At 45.6% G+C, this 22,489-nt stretch overlaps 3 protein-coding genes and 1 non-coding gene across 7 annotated transcripts in view; 1 reads left to right on the forward strand and 3 right to left on the reverse strand.

Annotated features, from left to right (window-relative positions):
- ZDHHC8 (zinc finger DHHC-type palmitoyltransferase 8) overlaps window positions 1-3,922 on the reverse strand; it is a 104,521-nt gene extending 100,599 nt beyond the window's left edge. For all 3 annotated transcript variants that reach the window (XR_007629248.1, XR_007629247.1, XM_050318008.1), the window contains exons 1-2: window positions 3,618-3,922; window positions 3,329-3,436 (exon numbers count right to left, since the gene is read on the reverse strand). Coding sequence is in view for 1 of the 3 variants with exons in the window: in XM_050318008.1 (XP_050173965.1) it covers window positions 3,329-3,436; window positions 3,618-3,718 (209 nt within the window). In the remaining 2 variants the exon portion in view is untranslated. The remainder of the gene's footprint in view (window positions 1-3,328; window positions 3,437-3,617) is intronic.
- Window positions 3,923-4,059: 137 nt separating this feature from the next.
- On the reverse strand, window positions 4,060-14,358 carry RANBP1 (RAN binding protein 1). Of its 2 annotated transcripts, none has more exons than XM_050318088.1 (6): window positions 14,259-14,358; window positions 12,411-12,547; window positions 10,782-10,939; window positions 8,805-8,933; window positions 6,885-6,950; window positions 4,060-5,948 (listed from the first exon to the last, which is right to left on the reverse strand). In XM_050318088.1, exons 1-6 carry the CDS (start codon window positions 14,271-14,273, stop codon window positions 5,824-5,826), a joined length of 630 nt encoding a protein of 209 aa, XP_050174045.1. In that variant the 5' UTR covers window positions 14,274-14,358; the 3' UTR covers window positions 4,060-5,823. The 2 variants fall into 2 exon arrangements, with proteins under 2 accessions (XP_050174045.1, XP_050174046.1); XM_050318089.1 differs by lacking the exon at window positions 14,259-14,358 and adding an exon at window positions 13,784-13,882.
- On the reverse strand, window positions 6,690-6,821 carry LOC126641796 (small nucleolar RNA SNORA77). The gene has a single exon (XR_007629302.1). It is a non-coding gene; the product is annotated as a small nucleolar RNA SNORA77 (small nucleolar RNA).
- A 146-nt stretch (window positions 14,359-14,504) lies between the features above and the next one.
- On the forward strand, window positions 14,505-21,494 carry TRMT2A (tRNA methyltransferase 2 homolog A). The gene is made up of 11 exons (XM_050318015.1): window positions 14,505-15,385; window positions 16,015-16,123; window positions 16,598-16,779; window positions 17,630-17,744; window positions 17,985-18,100; window positions 18,651-18,762; window positions 19,168-19,290; window positions 19,843-19,918; window positions 20,408-20,524; window positions 20,733-20,829; window positions 20,955-21,494. Exons 1-11 carry the CDS (start codon window positions 14,811-14,813, stop codon window positions 21,400-21,402), a joined length of 2,070 nt encoding a protein of 689 aa, XP_050173972.1. The 5' UTR covers window positions 14,505-14,810; the 3' UTR covers window positions 21,403-21,494.
- The last annotated feature ends 995 nt before the right edge of the window (window positions 21,495-22,489 follow it).

Below are 22,489 nucleotides of genomic sequence, written 5' to 3' on the forward strand. Positions count from 1 at the left end.
ATCAGCTTTAACAAAGCCAGCCAGTTCCAGCTAGGACATATGGCTACATGAAATCTCAGTTTTCGCTAACAACTGCCTCACTCCAGAAAAAACAAACAAACAAAAAAAACAAACCAACACAACAAAAAAAAACACCAGAGGGGGAAAAAAAAATATATATATTCTCTAGCCCTCTAAAATAACTTTAAAAATGTCAAAATGAACACTAGACTTAGATTTATGAGGATAGGGAGGGACAGCATCTACCCAAGTTATTTTTGAATGCTTGGGGGACACTGAATGTTTCCTATGCTTCACTACTCCTTGTCATGCCAGCTTATTGAAATTAATTATTCTTAAAATCTGTGTAACTAATCAAAAGGTCAACAATTTTACACAGAACCAGGCTCTGCATAATAATAATCTGAAAGCCTTTAGGCACAGGAGCATATTAAACTGAATCAAAAGCATCCTTGGGAAGTGAGTCTCTCAATCTCTGTCACTTACCAGGCTTGATGGGATTGCTGAGTGACCTCCAAGGAGGGAACTGGGTTCCTTTGGAGCAAAACTAGGCTGGAAGATCCATTTCAGGAGCACTCAGGCCAGGAGTTACTTTAGTACCACTTGCATGACAACAAGCACTTAAATCAGTTCAAGCCCCTTCCTCCTTCCCACTCAAGCAACAGTCTTGGTGAAGAATTTTAGTTGCAAACTAAACTGATTAATTTTCCCCTGATATTTTAATCTGGCAAATATTATCCTAAGCAGCTTTATAGACCAGTTTTGATGTTTGGTCAGCATCCTGTAATGGACAGTACAAGAATTACTCAAATGCATTTCTTAGGGCTTCAAAAATGTCTCTCCCAAGTGAAAAATCATATCTGCATTTTTAGCATGGACATGCCCGTTGTCTTCCTAGGTGAGCCACATAAGCATCCTGTCAAGTTTCTAGCAGGAGCTGGGAAGCAATAAGCACAAGCTCATTTTAAGACACATATTTGAAGTTTGATGGTTTTAGATTTCATTATCTTTAAGGTCAAAGCCCTTCTGGGACAGTAACATTCCTTCATGTGAACACAGGGGTTATTCTTAAGACCTAATCCACACTTCAGTACTTACAATTCTTTTCCCACGTGGATTCCTCCCTCTCTAGAAAGTCTGTCAAAGGCAGCTTTGCAAGTGGGGAGGATTCAGGGCTTCTGCTCATTCCACCCTTCAGAATGGTCTTCCCTTCTCCCTGACACCCTAATGCTGATCTCGCTGTATCAGCCCCAATTTGGAGGGCCAGTCTTTCAAGCCACTCCTGTTCTGAAAGGAGGTTCTCAGCAGCAACTTGGGTCTTTTTATCTCCTAAGCACACAACAGTTCTGTAGATGGAGGCTAAAGATAAAACTGTGTGAGTATGTGGAGTCAGGGCACAAAGAACTGTAGCTTTCACAGCAACAAGGGGCACATCTGCAAACTTCAACTGGTCTTGAAGAACCCTGTGCCAGCCTGCTCTGGACATCAACCATCCTGAGGATCACCCTCTGGTGCTGTGCACAGTGCAGAACCAGCACTGCCAGGAGGGGGCTGAGACAGGCTCTATTACAAGTCTACAGTGTTATGCTGAATTGCACTCTGAGATTATTTTTTCTGCTGCACATTGCAGATTAACTATCAGAAAGCAATAATTTTCTGTAATTGGGTGTCCAGCAGTTCACCTCATTTCCTTCCCACTAACACTGCAGCTCTGGAGGACAGTCTGTTTTCAAGGCAGCATAAAGCACTGCTGAGAACATTCAATCTCAGTATTACAAGCCAAGTGTATTTAAGGCCATGAGATGACTTTACCAGTCAAGCTGTGGGGATGTCTGAGGAGGACTTGACTAAAGCAGGACAGGTCTCAGAGTTCTCTCCTGGCACACCTTTACTTCAGGGACTGCAGTTTCTGGATTCACATGACCTTACCAGCGTGCCAGAAGGTTTTGGCAGCAGGGAGGTAAACAGCAACGGCAGCACAAGCTGGGGAAAGATTTAATGACTACACAAAGAACAAATACAGCTACAAAGAGCAATCTAAAAATAATCTGGCAGAGCATGGCTAGTAATTGCATGTCTTCTTGCAAGATTCTACTCTGAGGTTTTACCCCAAATGAGAAAGGGCCAACCACAGAGGCTGTGCTGGAGCCACATGGCAGGGAACGGCTCTGAGAGCTGGGACCATGAAAGGAACTCCCAGCACGGCAAGAAAGCTTGACTGCCATGCAATTTTCATATCAGATCACAGGACTAGTATTAGCTGGAAATCTTAGCTACATGGTTGAGAAAATTCTTTTGTTTTGCACACTTGAAAGTACTGAAAGTCCCTGGAATATTTTACTGGTCACTATGCAGTTTAGCTCCTAGCTCTTAATTTGCTGTTGTCGTTAAACGGTGACCACAATAAATAATTCTACTTTTCTTACTGGGTCTGCTTACTACAGTAAATGCATTTGCCAGCCCATGCAGTATTGGTGACCTGCAAACTGTTCAGGGTCACTGGGAGAACCCTCAAGGATCAGCAATTATAATAATAATGGCCAGTCTTCGCGAGCGAAGATCCGGGGAAGGTCTTTCCACCTTCCAGCCTGCGCATTGGATTTTTCAGGTGAGACACAGTGTGCGCGGAACTGAGCCCACCCTTTAATCCTAAGGTTCATCTGCCGGGGCCAAGCGAGCTTGGACGGTGGCAGCGAGGTCCTTAGGACGTAGGTGGGTTGCCTTTAAGGGCTAACGAGCCCCACCTGCCCGGGAGTGGCCCTGACCGGGAATCGAACCCGGGTCTCCGCGGTGATAGCGCGGCGCCTTTACCCCCTAGACCACCAGGGGCTCCGGATCAGCAATTAGTTGGTTAGGAAAAGCTACTTTTCCTTCAAATTTGCAGTGCTCAGAACATCTGGATCATCTTGTGCTGCCCAGTCCTGCCCAAGCAGGGCCAGACAGTTCTGGGTACAAGCCAGACCTACTAAGTTACCCACTCTAATGTGATAATTTTCATTTAGTTGTTCATTTCTTACCAGATAAATCAAGAAATTGTTGCCTAATAATGCCTTTTCAGTGGCCTAAACAGATATTCCACAAAGTTTTCTAGAGTTTTCCATTAGATATTTTCCATGGAATAGCATTTGCACACAATTTCCCAACTGCTGTGTCTGAACAGTGAATTAGAGCAATTTCTGTGTGATTTGTTTTCCCTGTGACACAAGACTTTCAAACAGGTTCACACATTATTCACACTGAAGTTACTGCCATTTCAGAAACAAGTGTAAAGCAGCTGATGTATTTGTGCCCACAAATTCCAGAGGGAGCTTTTGCACTCCAAGCCTACCTTTCTGTCAAAGGATTACTGCAGTTTTGGAGCCAAGTTACTGCCTCACAAGACAGGCCAGGTTCTGTCACCAGGGGAGATGGGGGGACACCATGAATACCTGGTGACCTGGGCAGGGGGACAAGACAACAGCACATCAGCTGGAACTCGAGGGTGCTCAGTACAGAGAAGCTACAAACACATTTCAAGGACTCCTCCTGGGGGTCTACTTTACAACTAAGAAAACTTATTATTAGAATGACTTGCAGAAAAGTCTTGTTTCTCTGAGATCAATTTTAAAAGTACTTACTGCTTTTTAATGTGTAGAACAGCACACCTATGGCTCCTAAAGTGACCAGAACTTTGCCTGACTGCAACATCCTTCAGCCAAATGTTATCCAGAGAAATCATTTCACTCAGTGGTCTCTCACAACTTTGAGACTGCAGACCTGCAAGGGTGGCTCCAATCCATGAACTGTAAACACGGATCAATCAACCTCAACAGGAATGGAAATGTCTTCCAATCATTTAAGCATGCATAAAAAGAGAGGGGAAGAAGAGGGTAATAGCATTAAGCAGAAATCATCAATATCTAATATTAAGACAAATTAAGTAATTCAGGTGCTGCCTCTCCTCTCCTGTCCAATGTCTGACGGGGAAATCCAACTCACCCATTTTGCTGCCTTCATCACTTGCCCCTGCAGACTAAAAATGCATTCCCAGGAAGAGTTCTTAAAATAACAAACAAACCCTTTAAATGAAAATTTAAGTTTATTTTGAATTTTTAAGCATCATTTCTATCAATTTAGACACACTGTTTGACATTATCAGATCAGAGAATTTACAGTGACTCATGAATAAAGATTTGGCTTTTACATTCAAATGTTAAATACTTCAGAATAGCTTTGTCTTGTTATTTCCAAACCAGAAACACTAAGGAGCATTTTATTTCACCTTTCAACCACCTTTGTTAATTAACAGACTTTTGATATCTGCTGTACTTGAAGGGGAATGTGCGAAACACCAAAGGAATTACTCTGTTTGAATGAAGTGAGTACCTTAATTACAGATCCAGATTTAAGACTCATTCATGGTAGCATTAAAAGACAGTGCTAAAACATGATTTTTTAAAAAATATACTTTCCTCAAGTAGACTGCAGATCCTGACCAAGTTAAAAGCCTCTTTATGAAGATAAAAAGGTCTTGCTATCCAACGTTAACATTATTCAGTCTTACAGTTTAGCAAGTTTTGTCTGGTTTTCGTAATTATTTTGGAAACTATTATAAAATTTCATCACTACCCTAACACAATCCTTGTATTAGTGTTCAACAACGAAATTCATTTCATCTATCAGACTTAATTGTGTTGATTTTATTGCTTACTCTAGTTTATCTTCTTACTCTAGCTAACTTGAAATCGGTCAAGTCTCCTCACTGCAAATGTTTGTTGTTGATCCAATCTGCCCATTCTGGCAAGGAGAGTGTCCCTCAAGCTTGTACAACATAATTAATTAACTGTTCCAGAGTGACTGCCACTCTCCAAGAGGGACAGCCTCCCTACCAAGCATCCGAGAAGTTCAGAACTCCTCCAGTCTGTAAAAACAACGCGAGCTCCAAAGCCCTGGGAAGAAAAGCTTTTCAGTTTTAGTCTATGCCTGCCAGGACCTGCTGCCACGGGGAATCTCACAGGAAGGTACTCACAGTCTGGTTCCTCTGCACACACCTCGGCACAACAGGCTGCTGCTGCCTTCAGCCAGCAGGGAGCACTCCGTGGAAGATCTGGGACAACAGCAGCAGCTTTCTGCTGGAATCAAGCCTTGGTAGTATTAGCACATTGGGGGCAGGGGGGAAGCACAGGTTTTGTTTGGGAAGAGGCAAATACTTCTGGAATCTCACAAAATGCATTTTCTCCCCCACCTCTGCTTTCAGGGTGAGCTGGATCAGCACCAGGAGTGCCAGGAACGCTGTCCCTGCCCCACTGCAGGGCCTGCTGCGTGCCAGGCACAGGCACAGCCCCTGCCCAGCACACCCAGCAGCGAGAGGGAGAGCTCTGCTGGAGAACTGCTTGGGAGCCACAAACACCAATGCAGTCCTGACCTTCCCTGCTGGTAAAAGTCTGTTAACCTACTTCACCCACAGGAATGATGATATGTAGCTTCACACCCAGTGAAACAAGTGTATTCACAAGCCTTTACGGTTCTGCCCCTGATGCTGATTTCACATTTGTTTTATTCACTCTTTTGGATGACTATAAATAAGTGTTTCCACTATGGAAAAGAAAGTTAGCACAGTACATTTTCATGACTGGGGAATGGATTTTTCTGAAGACACCTTCCAAAGGGCAAAAGCTTAGAAAAAACAACCTGAATGTTGAATTGTGTTCCTTATAAAGTCCCTTGTAAAAAAAACTTTAAAAAAACCGAAAAACAACAAAAGAAAACAAAACCAAGGAAAAAAAAAAGGGAAAAAAAAAAGAAGAAAAAAGTAAAGGAAAAACTGCAAGGCCCAGGATGATTTTATTGCTTTTCTTCAGTTTTTTCCTTGGTCTCCTTCTTCTCAGATTCTCTGCTTTCTTCCTTTACAGAAAGCTCTTCTAGTTTTTCAGCAACTTTATCAGCACTATCATTTTTGTCTGTGCCTGCTAAAAGATTGATTAGGAAAAGTGTTACATAGAGGCAGCAATGGATTTTCCTGTTACAGGGGTAAGAGTAGAGAAGTGGAGGGGGAGGGGAGAGACAGCTGGTATTCAGAATATGAACAAAAATAAAGACGTTCTCCACTGGCCACTGGAGTGACTCATTCCATTTCTTTTCCTCTGGTAATTATTATCTCAGATGTCAGAGTTCAAGAAATACCACTTGCATATGTTAATCACGACAAGAGGGCCTAATTACAGGGACTGAGGAAGGTGTAACTGCTGGCCAGCTGTGCTGCCACCAGCAACAAGCTCCACAACTCTCCAGACACGTCCCCAGCTTTTTGTCATCTTAACTGAACAATCACAAGTTCCCCAGTCTGACACTGAGGAACAGGAATTCTCAAGACTGGCAAAGCCCAGTCTAAGCACCCTGAATAATGCTGATGCAGACCACAAGGAGTCTGTACTTAAAAAAGGTGGAAGTGTTTGATACGGTGACACATCTTGTCACACAGGCAACTCTACACGGTGGTGCAACAATTATTAAGAGACCTGTGAATAAATGCTACGACTTCATACACATTAACAACTATACAAAACGTTAAGTATTACACTTACACAATGATACTTTTTGTGGAATTGGGGAAAGGGAACTGGGAGGAAGAAACAGGACTGTGGTTGCAGTGTTCACAGTTCATTTGTGTACTGTGAGCCACAAACACTCCCCTAGTATGCTTCAAGAGAAGCACTGTCCCAACAGCAACTGTAACAGCCTTCTACAGCAAAGAAGGCCATGGTCACTCGAGTGGGCTGTTACTCTTGCAGACAGAAAAGCACCTGAACTGAAGGCTGCAGTTCAGCACAGAGTGAGTCTGCTGGAAGGTGACACTCCAGGGCACTGTAACCACTCACACAGCCAGAAAACTGAGACCACCTTACCTTTCTTTGCTTTCTTGCCTACTTCATTCCTGCATTCTTCAAATTTTGCCTTGAATTTCTGTGCATCTGTTTCAATAACGATAAAATATTTCCATTAGTTTTACTGCCTCACAGGATTGAATACTCCTGATCCTGAGCAAAGACACCCGACGGGAAGCTGCATAAACAACATTTGCAGGGACCTATCAGTAATCCAGTAAATCACACAGGATGCAAAATTCTTCAATCACATCTCTGTGCAAAAGCAGTTTAATTTCTTCAGCAAGTCTACTGAAGCAGTTTATTTCACAAAATAATCGAAATGTAATGCCAGCAGGAGCTGTTTTGTAGTTATTGCAACTCCCAGCTGTCTCTAGCCTACAGGAATAGGAACATGATGTCAGAGACTGCTCACATCTGTATGCAAGACTGAAGATTAGCTTTGAACTCCTATCTTTGTCAGCTATGTTATACCCTAGGAGTCTTCCCCAACCCTACCATGACTTGGGCTCTCAGCATCACCAAGGGCAGACAGTGCCTGTTCCATTAGTCCAGCACTCACTCTCCAGGGCTGCACTCAGGCTGTTCCTGAGAGAGGAGCTGAGAATGCACAATTGTCACGACGTTTTGGTCTGAGCCACCACCTGATTTAGTTGCACTGCTGTTTCTGCACAGGTAATACCAGCACAAGAGACAAAAGAGGAGTGCGGCAGGGTGCTTCCTAACCCCGGAGCAAGAGGAGGTAATTTATGTGCCAGGCTGGTCTGGCTGGCCACACGAGGTCACTGTTGCCCCACAGGACTCTGAAGGCACTATGAAACCAGCCCAGGGAGTGCTCGTGGGATTCCTTCTCAAGCATCTCAAACAGAGGAGATTCTTGAAGGACATTCTTCTGTCTGTTCCCCTGTCACCTGCTCAGCCAGTACTGCAAGGGGCAAACAGGAAGAGAGGAGGACACTCCAATACACAACACCCAATAACTGAACAGCCTCCACCAGAAAGGGGGAAAGACTTCTCAAAGATGAGCAAACAGTTCCCAAACCCCTTTAATTTCCTCTTTGGTCATGAAGCAAGTGGATTAGGATTTGTTTGGCTAAACAATGATGTTGGATAATGATACACTAAGTTCTTCCCAGATGTAGGCAAATCCATCTAGTTTTAAAATACACTTTATGGTCCATCTAGCACACAGGGAGAAAAGAAGGCTAAACACATTAAACTTGTGTGGCAAATTGCAAAGCAGGAAATGCAACACTTTTTCATTTCACTTCTTTAAAAAAAAATGCAACAAAACAACATAAACCCTCCCCCACCCAGACACTACTTTGATTTAATCCCAGCTGATCCATAATTAGAGTTACTTTGCTGTTGTGGTGCTCAGTGTAGTCACTCCAGAAAACCCCACAAACTAGTATGATGGGTTTCACTGGCACTGTTCTCTGAGATCCATGTAATCAAAACAAAGAAGATACTACATACTTCATTTAAAAAAAAACAAAACCCAAACAACAACTTAGATGTTCTGCTAATGCAGATGGACCAGAAATAGCAGATCAGGACTTCCCTGCTTTTAATGCAAATATCTAATCTTAACTACAATTCAGCACCTGAGATAAATGAACACAAGCTGCATGTGAGTCTCTAAACTGCTTTCAGTTTTATTCTAATTGGCATTGCACTTTGCATGAAATGGCTTAGGTTAAAAAAAGTGCCTAGGGCAGAGACTGAACAGATATTCCTAAAGGCCTAATTACTACACTGTTTGTCAACACACATGGTTTAGTGATTGCCAGACTCCTCTCAGATAAAGAAGTAATTAGCTAACACTGCCACACAGGGTGAGATACCGAGTATCTACAGCAGTGATTTACAGCAGTGTTCAGACAGGCAGGGTAACAGAGCAGTTTACAATCAGGGTAAGTTCAGTGCCGGTCCACTCACTCTCTGCGTTTAAAAATCGGATTGCCAGAAGTTCAGGCTTGGGGCACTCGTCTGCAAAGTCAGCGTGTGTGTTCCAGACCCAGGCCCTGTCGCTCCCAGCGTTGGGCTTCAGCTCCATTAAGGGTGTGACTGAAAAGAAAGCAGTGGAAGATGTACAGAGCACAACAGTAAATGTTTTCCACACCAGCCTCTGTAAATCTCACTGGCAGCAGGCTGCAATGGTTACGTAGAGCACTTTACACAGTTACTCTGGATAAAGATAAGACAGTGGTGCCCACATATAATTTTCCTCACATCATCAAATAACACAATGCACCACCACTGTGTAAGAGGATGCTGGATTCCCTCCTGGTAAAAATCTGAGGGTTTGATTCAGTTTTTGTTTAAAACAGATGACTGTGATACTAAGATGCAGTCACTAGGCACAACTCTGAAGGCAAAGGATTTAGGAGGAAAAGGTATCCACACAGACAAACAGCATTCATTCTTCCTTTACACACTGAAAATATTACCAAAAATTAATTAAAAAAAGAAGCATTATTCCTTCAATTAGTCATCAAGTTAACTTCTCTCCCATCAATTTAAAGCTGTAGTACAAGGTATTAGAGAGTTCTGCAGCACTGCAAGGTGCACACAGGGTATTTTCCATCCCTTTCCCTCCAAGATGCTGCAATTGCTTCCCCCGACTGACTGGAGAAGTTCTCACACTGCTCTGAGACTTTGTGCACTACAGACATGCAAAGTTTAGGAGGGCTTTTTTTATCCTTGATCCCTTGGGTCCTGTTTAGTTCAGGAGAAATCTGAGGAGTCTACTCCTTCCTTGCATTTTTAAAATTCAGAGATCAAATTACATCTTGTTCCATTCAGTGTTTTGCAAAAACGAAGAGAGTCCTTTTGTCTGCCTGTGAGTCAGCATAACTTCATTAAACAAATCTGTACTGAGAGCAGCTTCACCAGGAAAAAAAGAATCCAAACAAATTTTGACATGAATGCTATAAATTTATCAGTTCTGTTTTGTATATGCACAACATTTCTTTCCTTAAACAAAAGGTTTTCTCTTGCTGGTTGGTGACTGCACTGCCATTTCATTTACTAAACAGGAACACCTGTGTCCTCTGAACAGTCTGACTTTCTGAAGGATCTACCCCAAGAAAACAAGAATTACTGCTTCTGACTTGAGGTTTGTACTAAGCTACTTCTTACTTTAAGTTATCTAAATGTAGTTTAACTCCACAGACTACTATATACTCCTCCTACAAAAATCTGAGTATTTCCAAAGCAAGCAACAAAGTATCATCAAATTAATCTACTTGTTGCGAGTTATGCTGACTTTCAAGTATGTCCTCATGTTCTTTTTATTCAAAGAGGATTCTTTTTTGAGTGAGTCAGCCCAATACACCACATTCATTTCAGTTTCTCTCACAAGCAGAGAAAGGCAGACAGAGATTAGTTTGGCACCTCAGCATCTGTTTTCTGAGGGTTAAGGGATTGGTTCTAGCAATTTAAAGATTTAGCTCTAAGTAGTAAATTATTACATGATGGGTTTTCTCACCCTTTTACAAAACCAAGCCAGTATACATTAAATTCTTATCCCAAACAGCATTAAGGCCTACATTTTCTATACTCTATCGATCATTAAACTACACACAATTGGAAATTACATAATGCCTGCCTATCCCAGCTGAATTTAAATGACTTTAGTTAGTCTTAGAGCAGTATCAGAGCCTGAAGGAAAATAATTCCAGCTTCCACTAACAAAAAGAAGCCCTGATGGGTTTTGATGCTTGTAGCCTTGGGTGAAGAGCAAAAGACAACTATATTTACAGTCTACCATAAATTTGATGTCTGTTTAAGAGATGCACAGCAACTCTCCAGCTGCTACTAAACCCCCCCTCCCCGAGTTCTTATCTACCCTGCACAATTGTGCAGAGCCCTTTTCTAAGCCAGCCCTGGGAAGTGCTGCGATGCACAACGTACTGTAATGGTTTGCACAGATTTTGAGAGTTTTATCCCTCCGCATGAGGAGGCGAATTGTTCCCTTCTCCTTGTGCTTCAGGAGTTTCACATCGCCCGTCCCTCGCTCTTTCCACTCGGGGTGCTCGTTCTCAGACGCAAACCGGAAAAGCTTCGCTCGCCTGGAGGGAGAGGGAATTTCATCAGTCTGCACACGGAAACATTCCCAGAAACCCCCCCGACTGGACAGTACAGAGGTTTTGAAAGCCACACACATTAAAACAATTCCCTTTGTAAGGGTCTCTGTTCTAATTCAACACACAGATTTAGAAACTGATAGGATGAATTAAAATTTAATAGTAAGCTATTAGAAATGATGTAATAACTATATTAAAATCCAACAGGTCCTGGACACACTTTGGGATGACAAATGCATTTGGTGTAGGCAACCTTCTAAATTCAGGGAGTTAATTAACAGGTGTTGCTATAGCCAGAGTTCTTGTATATAACTACAACTGCTTCATCTTCCCAGCAATAGTAATTCACAAAATTTAGCAGCTCAATGCTAAGTAAAGACTCTTGTAAAATTCCAAGCCCATTGTTTGATCAACTATTAAAGTGCCTCACCCTCTAGAGTCACTCATTTCCCTTTAACTCCAAAAGCCTACTTGCTGCTCTCCTTCAATCAGGAGTAAAGTGCAATGTGTCTGGTTCAGAACACCACTGCTGAATCCTCCCCGATGCCAGCGTGCCACAGAAGCAGGAGGAGTTTGGGATATTGGTCAAAAGTGAGCCAAGACACAGCCTGAGCTCTGCTAAGGAGTTCAGGACTCTGGTATAGAACAGGAGGCACCTGCTCACACTGCAGGACAGATACAGAAATGCAAGGGACAGGGACCTGTCCTGTCCCTTGGTCCCAAGGTCCTTCAAGAGCAAGTGTCAAACATTGGAGCAAGCTGCTCTAACAGAGGCTCTGATGCAGATTAACTACTTTGGCCAAACCAAGTCATTCCTTCCAAGCCCAGCTGGCATTCAGTAGGTTATTCCCCAAGTTTAACTATCAGAACAACCAGCATTCACAAAAAAAGGACTCCTTTCCTCCATCACCCCTTTGTAGAAACGAAAATTAACCTACAGAACAGCAGAACTTGCACTGCTATTTCACTACCACAGTCTTTCAAAATAAAACAATTCAAAAACAAATCTTTCCATGTGATGTTGCCCATGACAAGCAGAGAGGCCAAAGGGTCAGAGACCCTTTGTTAATGCTTTTTTTATTGCTTTTATTATTCAGGTACATTGTGCATCACCCTTTACCTGGGGATACACGGCGCAACACCATACACATCTCATTTCTTTCCTCACAAGGTACTTGTTTCTCACTGGGATCACACAACTTCAAGGCTCTAGTAATTATTTAAGTTATTGTTTTGTTTCATGCTAAACAATGCTAAAGACAGATCTGCACTATCAGCTCCCTTCCATTGTTCCAAACTTCAGTTTCTTGGGGCATTATTATCAGTCACCCCCACTCAGTCACTGTCATCACAGTAAACACCAACCAAATTGCATTACAGCTTCATACAGCTTTCTATAACAGTCAAATTAAAGCCTAATAAGCACTCAGATAACAGGCAGAATTATTCCACTTACATCTTGAAGAGTTCTTCCTCATCCTCTTCCAGAGTTTTTATTTCTTGCTCAGGAAGGGAAACTATGGGTTCGAAGTGAGGATCGTGGTTAGAATCATCTGTATTTTCAGTAGAAGTATCGTGCTCCTCGTGTGCTTCCTGAGGAGAAAGGGAACACAAACAAATAACTATGCTGGGAGCCTAAAGCCTGGAGCACTTCTACCCGTATTTAAAACATTTATGACTTTTCAGCAGTTAGATCTTAGTAACTGAAATACCCTGTAACAGTAAAGGAAAACTATTATAGCTGAAAACAAGTGGTTTTCAAGTCAACACATGGCTAAAGTAAGAAATAAAAAGGTGCTCATGCAGTGGTAGATGTTTTAATCCTACCACTCATGAACTGTGCAGAGGCTTGGCCTTGGAGCAATAGCTCTTGGTTACATGGAAAAGTAATTTCTTCAAGCATTTCTCCTACATAATGTGTTTTATGCTACTAAGGCCTTACTAATTCTTAGTGCCTAATGACCCATCACTAATGGGAAAAATAGAAAAAAATCCCCACAGCACCAAACCAAGCACCTAACCCAGCCTCAGGGACACACTGCAACCCAAGCTCAGCACTCTGTTTTATGTATTAGAATCACCCACATCCAAAGATATTTTTGAGGCACAGCTCTAAACCTCATGCAGTAATTTAAGTTTTTTTGTTTTAAGACTTTTCAAGGAACTTTAGGTTATGGATAAATGGCCAAAATGCTAGTTCCTATTTAAGTTGTTTAGGAATCTGTCATAGCACTCGTTCAGCTTAAGAAGAGTTTTTACTGTGTGACTGGTAGGTAAGTGATAAACATCTCCAGGGCTTCGTACCTATGGGCTGCTGAGAAGCACTCACTACACAAGCCTAGAAGGGAGATTCATATGCAAGTTTAATGAAGCCACAAAACAGCTATCTCGGGACGAGGGAACTGATTCAGGTTTGGCTTTTTTTGTTTCTGTTTGAATACCAGAGAAAGGAAAAACAGTCTATACATTGGGGACACTTAAATCCTATTTATACTTTACAGATGAAGGAGTCCACTCTTAGAGGCTCTATGCACAACATCCTTTACAGAGCAAGTATACACCACACGTACATACAGCAACTGAAATAAAGCAGCCTATTTTTACTAAATAGTAAAAAAAAAAAACAAAAAAAAAGGGGAGGGGGGAGGGAGGAGAATGAGGTAAGAAATGGTGCAAAGTAACATCCAGTTGCGTCAACAACGTCAAACCAGCCATCGTTAGCTTTATGTGCCCAGCGTTCCAGAATGAGGAGAAAAAAAACTAAGAAAGGCGTTACGTCACATCTGCTTTCAAAAAACAGGAAAAGAAGCATTAGCCAAACTTTTATACATTGTCCTGTCCTGTGTGAGCAGCACATCCCGCCTGGCAGTTCATCGCCCATCCTGCGCCCGAGCGATCGATTACAGACGGCATGAGAAAGGCACCGTCCACAGCAAGCACGCGGGAGAACGCGGGTCGCGCTATCGCGACACGGCCGCGACACGGAGCACGTGGGGGACCTGCCGCGGCACGAGGGGTCCGCCCGGGCGGGCCGGGGAGGGGCGGGAGAGGGAGAAGTTGCAGGAGGAGAAGAAAGGAGGGAGACGGGGGACAGGGATGCCCCGAGAGCGCCCGGGGGAACGGCCGCGGCGGGCGGGGCGGAACGGCCGCAACGCCCCGGCCCGTGCGGCCCCGGCGCGGCCCCGCGCTCAGCCCAGCCCAGCCCTGCCCGGCCCCGGTCCCCCGTCCCGGCCCCACCTGTTCCCTCTGCCCCCTCCCGGCCCCTCGGCCCGGCCCGGCCCCGCCGCCCCTCGCCGCCCCTCACCGCGGTGTCGGCCATGGCCCCGCTGTCCGCTCCGCTCGCCGCTTCCTGCGCGCGCCCCGCCCGCCTTTACCTCATTCCCGCAGCCCGCGCCGCGCCCGCGAGGCACGATGGGAAACGCCGCTGCCCTCAGCCCCGCCCCGGCGCGGACACCGCGCCGCCCGCACCCGGCCCCGGCCCCGCCGCGCCCGCCCCGAGCCCCGGCACCGCTCCCCGCCTCACCGGCCCCGTCAGCGATCCCCGCGTCCCCGGCCCCCCCGGCGGCGTTGTTGTTATCCCGGTTCCCCGTTGCTTTTCCCGAAGCCCCCCGCGCCATGGCGGCGCCCGCCCGCGGCAGGGAGGGGGGCCCAAGATGGCGCGCGCCCGCGTGAGGGGGGAGGCGGTGTCCGAGCCCGTCCTCTCGCTGAGGGGTCTGAGGGCCGCGGCCGCGCCGAGGGGCAGACATTAAAGAACAACGCGATCGCCCCTCCGCCGGCGTTCCCCTCGCAGCGGCCCGGCCGTGACGCCGCGGCCCCGCCCCGGGCGGTGCGCGGGGCTGGCTGAGGGCGGCGGGCCATGGCGGAGGGACGCGGTCCCTGCGAGCCCGGCCGCCTCACGGCGGGCGAGGCTGGGGATGGCGCCGAGCCCGAGAGCCGGGCCGGGGGAGACTCCGCGGAGAGCCCCGACGTGTACAGATACATCAAGGGAGACCTGTTCACCTCCGAGATCTACAAAGTAGAGATACAGAACCTGCCCAAGTACATCGGGTTTAACGACGTGAAGAAGTTCCTCGCCAAGTACGGGCTCAGCCCGCACAAGATCAAGCTCTTCGGGAGGCAGACCTTCGCCTTCGTGACGTTCAAGAGCGAGGAGGAGCGGGACAAGGCCGTGCGGGTGCTGCAGGGCGCGCTCTGGAAGGGCCGCGGGCTCAGCGTGCGCCTCGCCAAGCCCAAAGCAGACCCCATCGCCAAGAAGAGGAGGCAGGAGGAGGACGCGGAGCCGGGGGAGGCGAAGCGCCCGGAGCCCTCGGGGGACGAGCCCCCGAGCAAGCGGATCGCGGACGTGGTGACCCCGCTGTGGAACGTGCCCTACGAGGAGCAGCTGGCACAGAAGCTGCAGGAGTGCGAGCAAGTGCTGCAGAAGCTGACAAAGTAATTCCTGTTTGTAGCGCTACTGCAGTGTGTGCAGGACTTGGCCTTGTGATGGGATGTAGCTGAATTCACGCCAGTTGCTACCTCTAAAATGCAGTGAGTTAGGGGTTGGTCAAAACTCCGACCCCCTGTCAAAGTACACAGAAGATGATCTGCGATGGTAAAAAGGGCCTAAAAGCCGTTCCAGTTGACAAAACTTGCTGTTCTTGGTCAGCTTCAAAAGATTGCTAAGTGAAGGGGAACTGGTTTTAAAGTCTGTTGTTCCATAAGCAGGAGGATGTTTGTGACCTTTAAAAAATGGCATTGTCAAAGGGTGTAAGGGATAATCAATCTGTAGAGACGTAAATTACTATTGGGATTTTCTCTTTTAAAATCCCCTCAAAATTTAATGTCCAGCTCTTTGTAGATCAGAGTATCACTTCTGTCTCTTTGCCTTACCATTGTAACTACATTTAACCCTTATTTTTTCAGGTTACAGCTCTTATAAAGTTGGAGAGGGTTTGCCTGTTAAAATTCTGGAAGAAGTACTTTTTCATCTGATAATCTGATGCATTTTTGTGCCCTATGCAACTGTTGACCTCAGCTTTTCTAACTGTGTGCTTTATACTTTTTATTTCTGATTTGGGCAGGGAAATAGGAAACAACAACAGAGCCTTATTACCTTGGCTGTTCCTGCAGAAGCAGAAGTTTAATAAATTATGTTGCCCGGTGGAGGGAGTGAGAGCATCACCATTGCAGGTAAAGTGTGGGGTGGGGTTAATGAGTGAGGGGTACAGTCCTATTTGGTCCTGTGGGACAGTGGGCAAACTGAGTATTCGACTTCATCTTGTAAGAATAAACGATGAGTTTTAGATGTTGCCTTTTATGTAAATACTGCGTGGAAATATTTACAGAAAGCAGACAAACAGACACAATTAACTGGATGTTCTAACTTTCAAATGAAGATGCTGGCCCTGCAAACCTGTGTTGTGAGCTAATGCATTCTTCAACAGAGGCAGTAGTTTGCTCTTTAGATAACAAGACTTACTAATACTTTTTCATTGTTACTCTTAGTTCACACATGTCAAAATCCATGAGCATCTTCCATATGAACTAAATGTCCTGTGTCCATTTGCAAATGCTTTTAACCATGTGAGATTTGTTTCAGGAGAAACTCGGCACGTACAAATAAATGCTATATAAATATCTTACATAACTTTATTTTGAATCTAGACTGAATATCGCAACAAATGTGAGTTCTTGATTGGGATTGGTGTAAATCAAGAAGACAAAACTGTGGGTTGTCGTCTTGGCAAATATAAGGGTGGTACATGTGCTGTAGTGGAGCCATTTGATACTGTTCACATTCCTGCTATTGCCAAAAAAGTAGTAAAAGCTTTCCAAGACTTCATAAGGTGAGCATAAGTAAAGTGAGTTACCCATAAAGGTTTTGATATCTTACTCAAAAATTATTTATAAAATGAAATATTGTGAAAAGCTTAGTGTTTGTTCTGAGCTTGAACAGCTAAGATGTACCAGTCTCAGTTTGCAGCGAGTCTTTGTTTCCACCTTGTGCCTGGATCAGGGGCTCACAGGGTACTTTTCCCTTGCTCTGAGATGGGGGGACAGGTACAAGCTGAACAGTTTTGTTGCAAGCAGTGGGATGTGTGAGTCTGCAATAAAAAGTGTGTGTTCGTTGTGAGCTTCTTCCACTAACTGCAAAGAAAGGCTTTTAAAAGGAGGAATTTGAATAGCAAAGGTCCACTGCTTCCTGGGAGGAAGAGAAGAATCATCCTACAGTGAGGAATAAAACAGAAGTTGTGCATTTAAGCAGCAATACTTTTTTAGAGAAATGAGTGCTTTCTTTAAAAGGAATTAAATCCTCAAAAATGGAAACCACAGAAGAATCATGAAGGTGGAAGGTTTAAAGTTGGTATGCAGCAGAGAAGCTAGTGATGTAAACAGTTGTGTCACGCTCTGAAAGTGATGAGAAGCTGCCTGTTTTTAGATGGGTTAAAATGGGTAAAAGGATTTTGAGAAGTAGGCACACATTATTTTGCTTTAGGAGATGTTATCTCTTTTTGTTCTTTTCTCTTTGAGATGTGGAAGTCATTCCTTTCTTGACAAATCAGGGCAGCCTCGCTTTGTACTTAACGTTTTTTCCATCACTTTGGACAGTGACCTTCTTTTGTGTCAATTAACTGTTTAATGTTATGCAAAACAAATACTTCAGTGTATAAATAACTGAGTTTCTGCTGCTTGCAGGTCAACTCCCTACTCGGTTTACAGCCCAGAAACCTACGCTGGGCACTGGAAGCAGCTCACTGTGCGCACCAGCAGGAGCGGCCACGTCATGGCCATCGCCTACTTCAACCCCCAGGTACTGCACTCATTCACCTGTGCAGCCAGACACAGCCTGGGAGTGATCACACCTGGTTCTGGGGTCTGTGCATGCACAGGGGAAATGGAATTACTCGGTGTATTCTGCCTTGCATTGCTACTCCAGTTCTCTTTAGACTGATGCGTGGAAGTCATTCATGTGGTTATAAACAGGACACGCTGCATCGTATCTTCAATTCACTCACATGATGATTCTCCCTTCTTTCCAATGAAACTGTAGAAATTAAGTAAAGAGGAGCTAGCTGACCTGAAATGCTCTCTGGCACAATACTTCACAGAAGGGCTGGGACGGAGCAGTGGAGTCACCTCTCTGTACTTCGTGGAGGAGGGACAAAGGTGAGGGAGGTGACGTCTCTGGGGGGCTGCGGTGGAGGCTGCATTTTCTGTGTTGCAGAACAGCAGTAGCACTTGCACAGCCTTGTCTGGCTATTTCAGAGGAGCAGCATCAGTGTTACTCATTTCTGCAAGTTACTCACCTTTTCCAAGAGACTTGGAATTCCCCATCCTCTGGATGAAGGCAGGCAGGTTTCAGTGGGTGAACCCACCAGTTGTTGCTGGCTGTCAGGCTGTGGAAGTGTTTACTGCAGTAGATGGATGTTTATTATTATCCTTCCCTATTTATGTGATTCTTTTAATCTCCCCCTCCTCCCTCACAGAGCACAAGGCTCACACCTTCATCCCGAGACAGTGCAGGTCCCACAGCAACCAGCAGTGGAACAGTTGCACACTGCAGGACATAAATGACCAAGAAGAGTCTCTAAGAGAGATAAATGTTACTGCTTAGGATGTAGCACTACAGTTTTTGGGGTGACTGGAGCTGTGGTAAAAATTGTAACAGACATGTGTGATTTCTTTTTGTTTCTCCCCATTCTTCCCCCACCCTCAGGAAATCTCCCAATCTCGAAGACCTGCCTTTGGAGCATGTGGCTGGTGACAAGTACATATATGAAGAACTTCTTGGCCTAAAATTTAGAATTTCTCCTCATGCATTTTTTCAGGTAAGGATGATGTGAAGTTCCTGATTTCACTGGATTTGCATTAATGCCCTTGACTAATGCTGTGGAACAAGATATTATATATCTAGAGATTTAATCTTTTATATTTGGTGTGATTAAATCTCTCTTTTGGCTGTAAAAGCAGTGATCGAGTGTAAACGTGATAGGAGCACACTAAAGACAACTTTTTCTTTATAGGAATTCATTTTGTTTGCCTCCTGCTTCATGGCAGCCTTTTGGTAACACTGAGCATGCAGTGGATGGTTTGGGAATCTTGCAGTACTAAATACGTGTGTTAACTTACACCTGAAGCTGACTTGTTTCTTAGGACCAAGCAAACATGCTTTACTAAGGCTCATTAGAACACATTTACTGTTGATGACGAGTGTATCCGTTGGGCATTTCCAGGTGAACACGCAGGCTGCAGAGGTTCTGTACACGGCCATCGGGGAGTGGGCCCAGCTGAGCCCTGACAGCACCGTGCTGGACATCTGCTGTGGCACGGGAACCATCGGCATTTCCCTGGCCAAGGTGAGCCATCCCTCTCCCTGCACACAACCTGGGTTAACTGCTTTTTTTAGCTAATTTTAAGGTGGTTACAATGAAAGAAAATACTTGATACACCTGAAATGCAACACATTGTATCATAACTTTTTTCAAGCAAGTTCTAATTAACGTGCCTGCAGCTGTTTTACCAAGTCATTATGGAAGCTCACTCTAATGTTGAGCAGCCAAAATTACTCTGAACTAATTCAGGCTGGGCTTTCTCAGAACGCTCTGGCTCTGACCAAGCACCGTTTCCTACACTGGTTAGAGTGGAGTTGGTCAGAGCAGGGGGGAACTCCGACCCCAAAAGAGAAAGATGGCAGCGTAAGGAGTCTGTCCCACCTGGGATAAAGAGTGCTCATCCCACAGTTCCCAGTTGAAAAAGTCACTGTGGATTTGCACAGGTCCCTTCTCAGCCTTTTCTCTGCCTGCAAGGCAATGCCTGGTACCTGGTCACAGAGGTAAAGTTCACGTTAATGGCTGATGCTACAAAATGGGTTCAACTTACACAGGGGGAGCTTTTCCCTTATTCTGTAGAAAGTGAAGAAGGTGATTGGAATTGAACTCTGCCAGGAAGCTGTGCAGGATGCCAAAGCCAATGCCCAGATCAATGGTGAGTTCAGCTGAAATGCTCTGTTTGTTAAGAAGTGGTTGTACAGCCAGTTGCTCTTTACCTTATCTCAGCAGCCTGGAATTACATGTTGTTGATAGTGATCTTGTCCATTTTAAACACTTAATCTCTCTGGAAAACAAATACCATGTTAGCCCACGAGGTCAGTTCGCCCATTGACTAAAAACTAGCTTTTTTTCCTTCTTCAAAAGTAAAACAGTTCAGTGTAGAAGTGAAATGAAGCCACAGTTATCCTCCTAAATAAAACATTAATATTAACTGTTGGTTGTGAGGTTTTGCTTTATCCAGATAATGGAAGACACTCAAATTACTGTTGTTTAAATGATCTGAAATAACAGTGGTTGTTTAAATTACACTGATTTCATGGCAGATTAAACAATTTGTAGTTTCTAACGCATCAGAACTTAATATCCAATGTAGTGTACTGAAAATGCTTTGTAAGTACTCTGACATCCTTTCTTGTACTTACAGAACTGAACAATGTTGAATTTTATTGTGGGAAGGCAGAAGATGTTGTCCCTTCCCTGATGAACGTGCTGGCTCCTCAGAACCTGGTCACCATTGTGGATCCCCCACGAGCAGGGCTGCGTGAGTTCCCAGCTGGGCTCTTCTCCTCAGGGGTGGTGGGTGGGGAACCAAGGAAACATCAACAAAGGAGGTGGAGGCTTCAGGTACAGCCTGAGTCCACGGGGTAGTGCAGCAGTTCGTTCCTGCTGGGGCAGAACCTGGAATTTCTCTGCCAGGCTGTTGCTGCTCACAGAGCCAGTAAACAGCTGTCTTGGTTTTGATCATCCAGATTCCAAGGTAATTCTTGCCATTAGAAGAGCTGAACATCTGAAGAAGCTCATCTATGTCTCCTGCAACCCCAGAGCTGCGATGAACAACTTTGTGGAGTGAGTGTTTCTTGCATTAGGTTGACTTGGGAAATACCTGAAGATGACAAAGGGTGCTTGCTGGGGAGGGGGGAACTCTTGGCAGACTAAAACATGGATACATTTCTTATCCCTTTCCCATTCAGCCTGTGCCGGGCCCCGTCCAACAGGGTGAAAGGAGCCTCTTTCCGCCCTGTGCGAGCCATGGCCGTGGATCTGTTCCCCCAGACCCGGCACTGCGAGCTGCTGCTCTGCTTCGAGCGCGTGGAATACGCCAACGGCAGCTCGGCCGCTCCACCTGCAGCGGGAGCTGTGCCCTCGGACAGGGGACAGGCAGCTGCTGCCCCTGGGGCTGTGCCCTCGGACAGGGGACAGGCAGCTGCTGCCCCTGGAGCTGTGCCCTCGGACAGGGGACAGGCAGCTGCTGCCCCTGGAGCTGTGCCCTCGGACAGGGGACAGGCAGCTGCTGCCCCTGGAGCTGTGCCCTCGGACAGGGGACAGGCAGCTGCTGCCCCTGGAGCTGTGCCCTCGGACAGGGGACAGGCAGCTGCTGCCCATGGAGATGCTGCAGCCCAGGACAGCGAGGCATCCTGACTCAGACACTGGGCACAAACCACTTTGCCTTGCCAGCTGTGTCAGTAACATCGTGTCTGTAATAGCCAGGAAATAAATCTGTACAGGAGAGTAGGTGCAAGGCTTCAAGTTCTTTCATCGTATCAACTGAATTTCGTTATTGTAGAATCACAGAATGGTTTGTTTTGGAAGGGACCTTAAAGATCATCTCATACCAAGAAACTTGTCATTTCTGGTCAAGAGGCTCCTCCTCCTCTGAGTGTCAGTGAGGCTGCTCAGGGGGTGCTGTCAGTCGAGTACCTCCCATGGCACAGCAATCTCCAGAACTCAAGCCCCACAGGGGGTGTTTTGCTCCTGCAGCAACTCTGGAAGGGTAACCTTGGCCTCACAGAAGGTGTTTCTGGAAGAGCTGTGCAGTGACAAAACAAGGACTGTTACCTCATCTCCTTCAGTGGCTGGGTTATAACTGAAATACTGCTGGACACAGGTGCTCTGTACCAAACCTGCGCCCTGGACTCCAAAGCATCTCCTCGGGTGTCTGCCCAGCTGTTTGAGCCGTAGCCCTGGGCAGCAGGAGACAAAGGCAGGTTGTGTTTGAGACAAATCCCCCCCCCCAACACTCAGCCCCTGCAGCTGCACTTCCCGTGCAGGTACCGGGGTGGGGACAGACCTGGCTGAGTCCCCTGGCACAGGGTGCTCTCCAGGCAGGAGCCCCTCTCCAGGTGCTGCCATGAACAGATGGTGATCCACACCACAGAGCAGACAACACTGACTGTGAGAAGGAAAAACCATCTTCAATCTCAACTTACCAAACATACTTCTGCTGCACGCTTAATGTGGCCTGAAAACCAGCAAAACCTGCAGCCCACAGCTGTGCTGACACCCACCTGTCCAGTGACAACAGGTACCACAAGCAGCACTTTGGGCTGAGACATTGCCAACCTTGACATCAGTTCAGTAAAAATACAAATCCCAGTTCAAGAAGACATTGTAATGTATTCCAAGTGCTTAACCATTTAAACATTCAATTCCTTACCAAAAAGGTGATCAAGTACTTCCCTAACCAGTGAGCCTGCACTAATTTAATTTCTATTAACACACCTACAGC

The sequence above is a fragment of the Myiozetetes cayanensis genome, unplaced genomic scaffold (assembly GCF_022539395.1).
Source record: "Myiozetetes cayanensis isolate MyiCay16 unplaced genomic scaffold, myiCay2020 scf21, whole genome shotgun sequence".
In the NCBI taxonomy this organism is placed as follows: domain Eukaryota; kingdom Metazoa; phylum Chordata; class Aves; order Passeriformes; family Tyrannidae; genus Myiozetetes; species Myiozetetes cayanensis.

What these genes read in the sequence shown, in the direction of transcription:
- RANBP1 (XM_050318089.1), bottom strand. Translation starts at nt 13,867, where the DNA reads ATGCCGTCTGTAATCGATCGCTCGGGCGCAGGATGGGCGATGAACTGC. An exon ending in CTCACACAGGACAGGACAAT is followed by an intron (nt 12,548 to 13,783) that starts GTATAAAAGTTT and finishes CTTTCTCCTCAG; the next exon opens with GAAGCACACGAGGAGCACGA. An exon ending in CCGATTTTTAAACGCAGAGA is followed by an intron (nt 6,951 to 8,804) that starts GTGAGTGGACCG and finishes TTATTGAAACAG; the next exon opens with ATGCACAGAAATTCAAGGCA.
- TRMT2A (XM_050318015.1), top strand. Translation starts at nt 14,811, where the DNA reads ATGGCGGAGGGACGCGGTCCCTGCGAGCCCGGCCGCCTCACGGCGGGC. An exon ending in GTGCTGCAGAAGCTGACAAA is followed by an intron (nt 15,386 to 16,014) that starts GTAATTCCTGTT and finishes TGATTTGGGCAG; the next exon opens with GGAAATAGGAAACAACAACA. An exon ending in TCGCCTACTTCAACCCCCAG is followed by an intron (nt 17,745 to 17,984) that starts GTACTGCACTCA and finishes ATGAAACTGTAG; the next exon opens with AAATTAAGTAAAGAGGAGCT.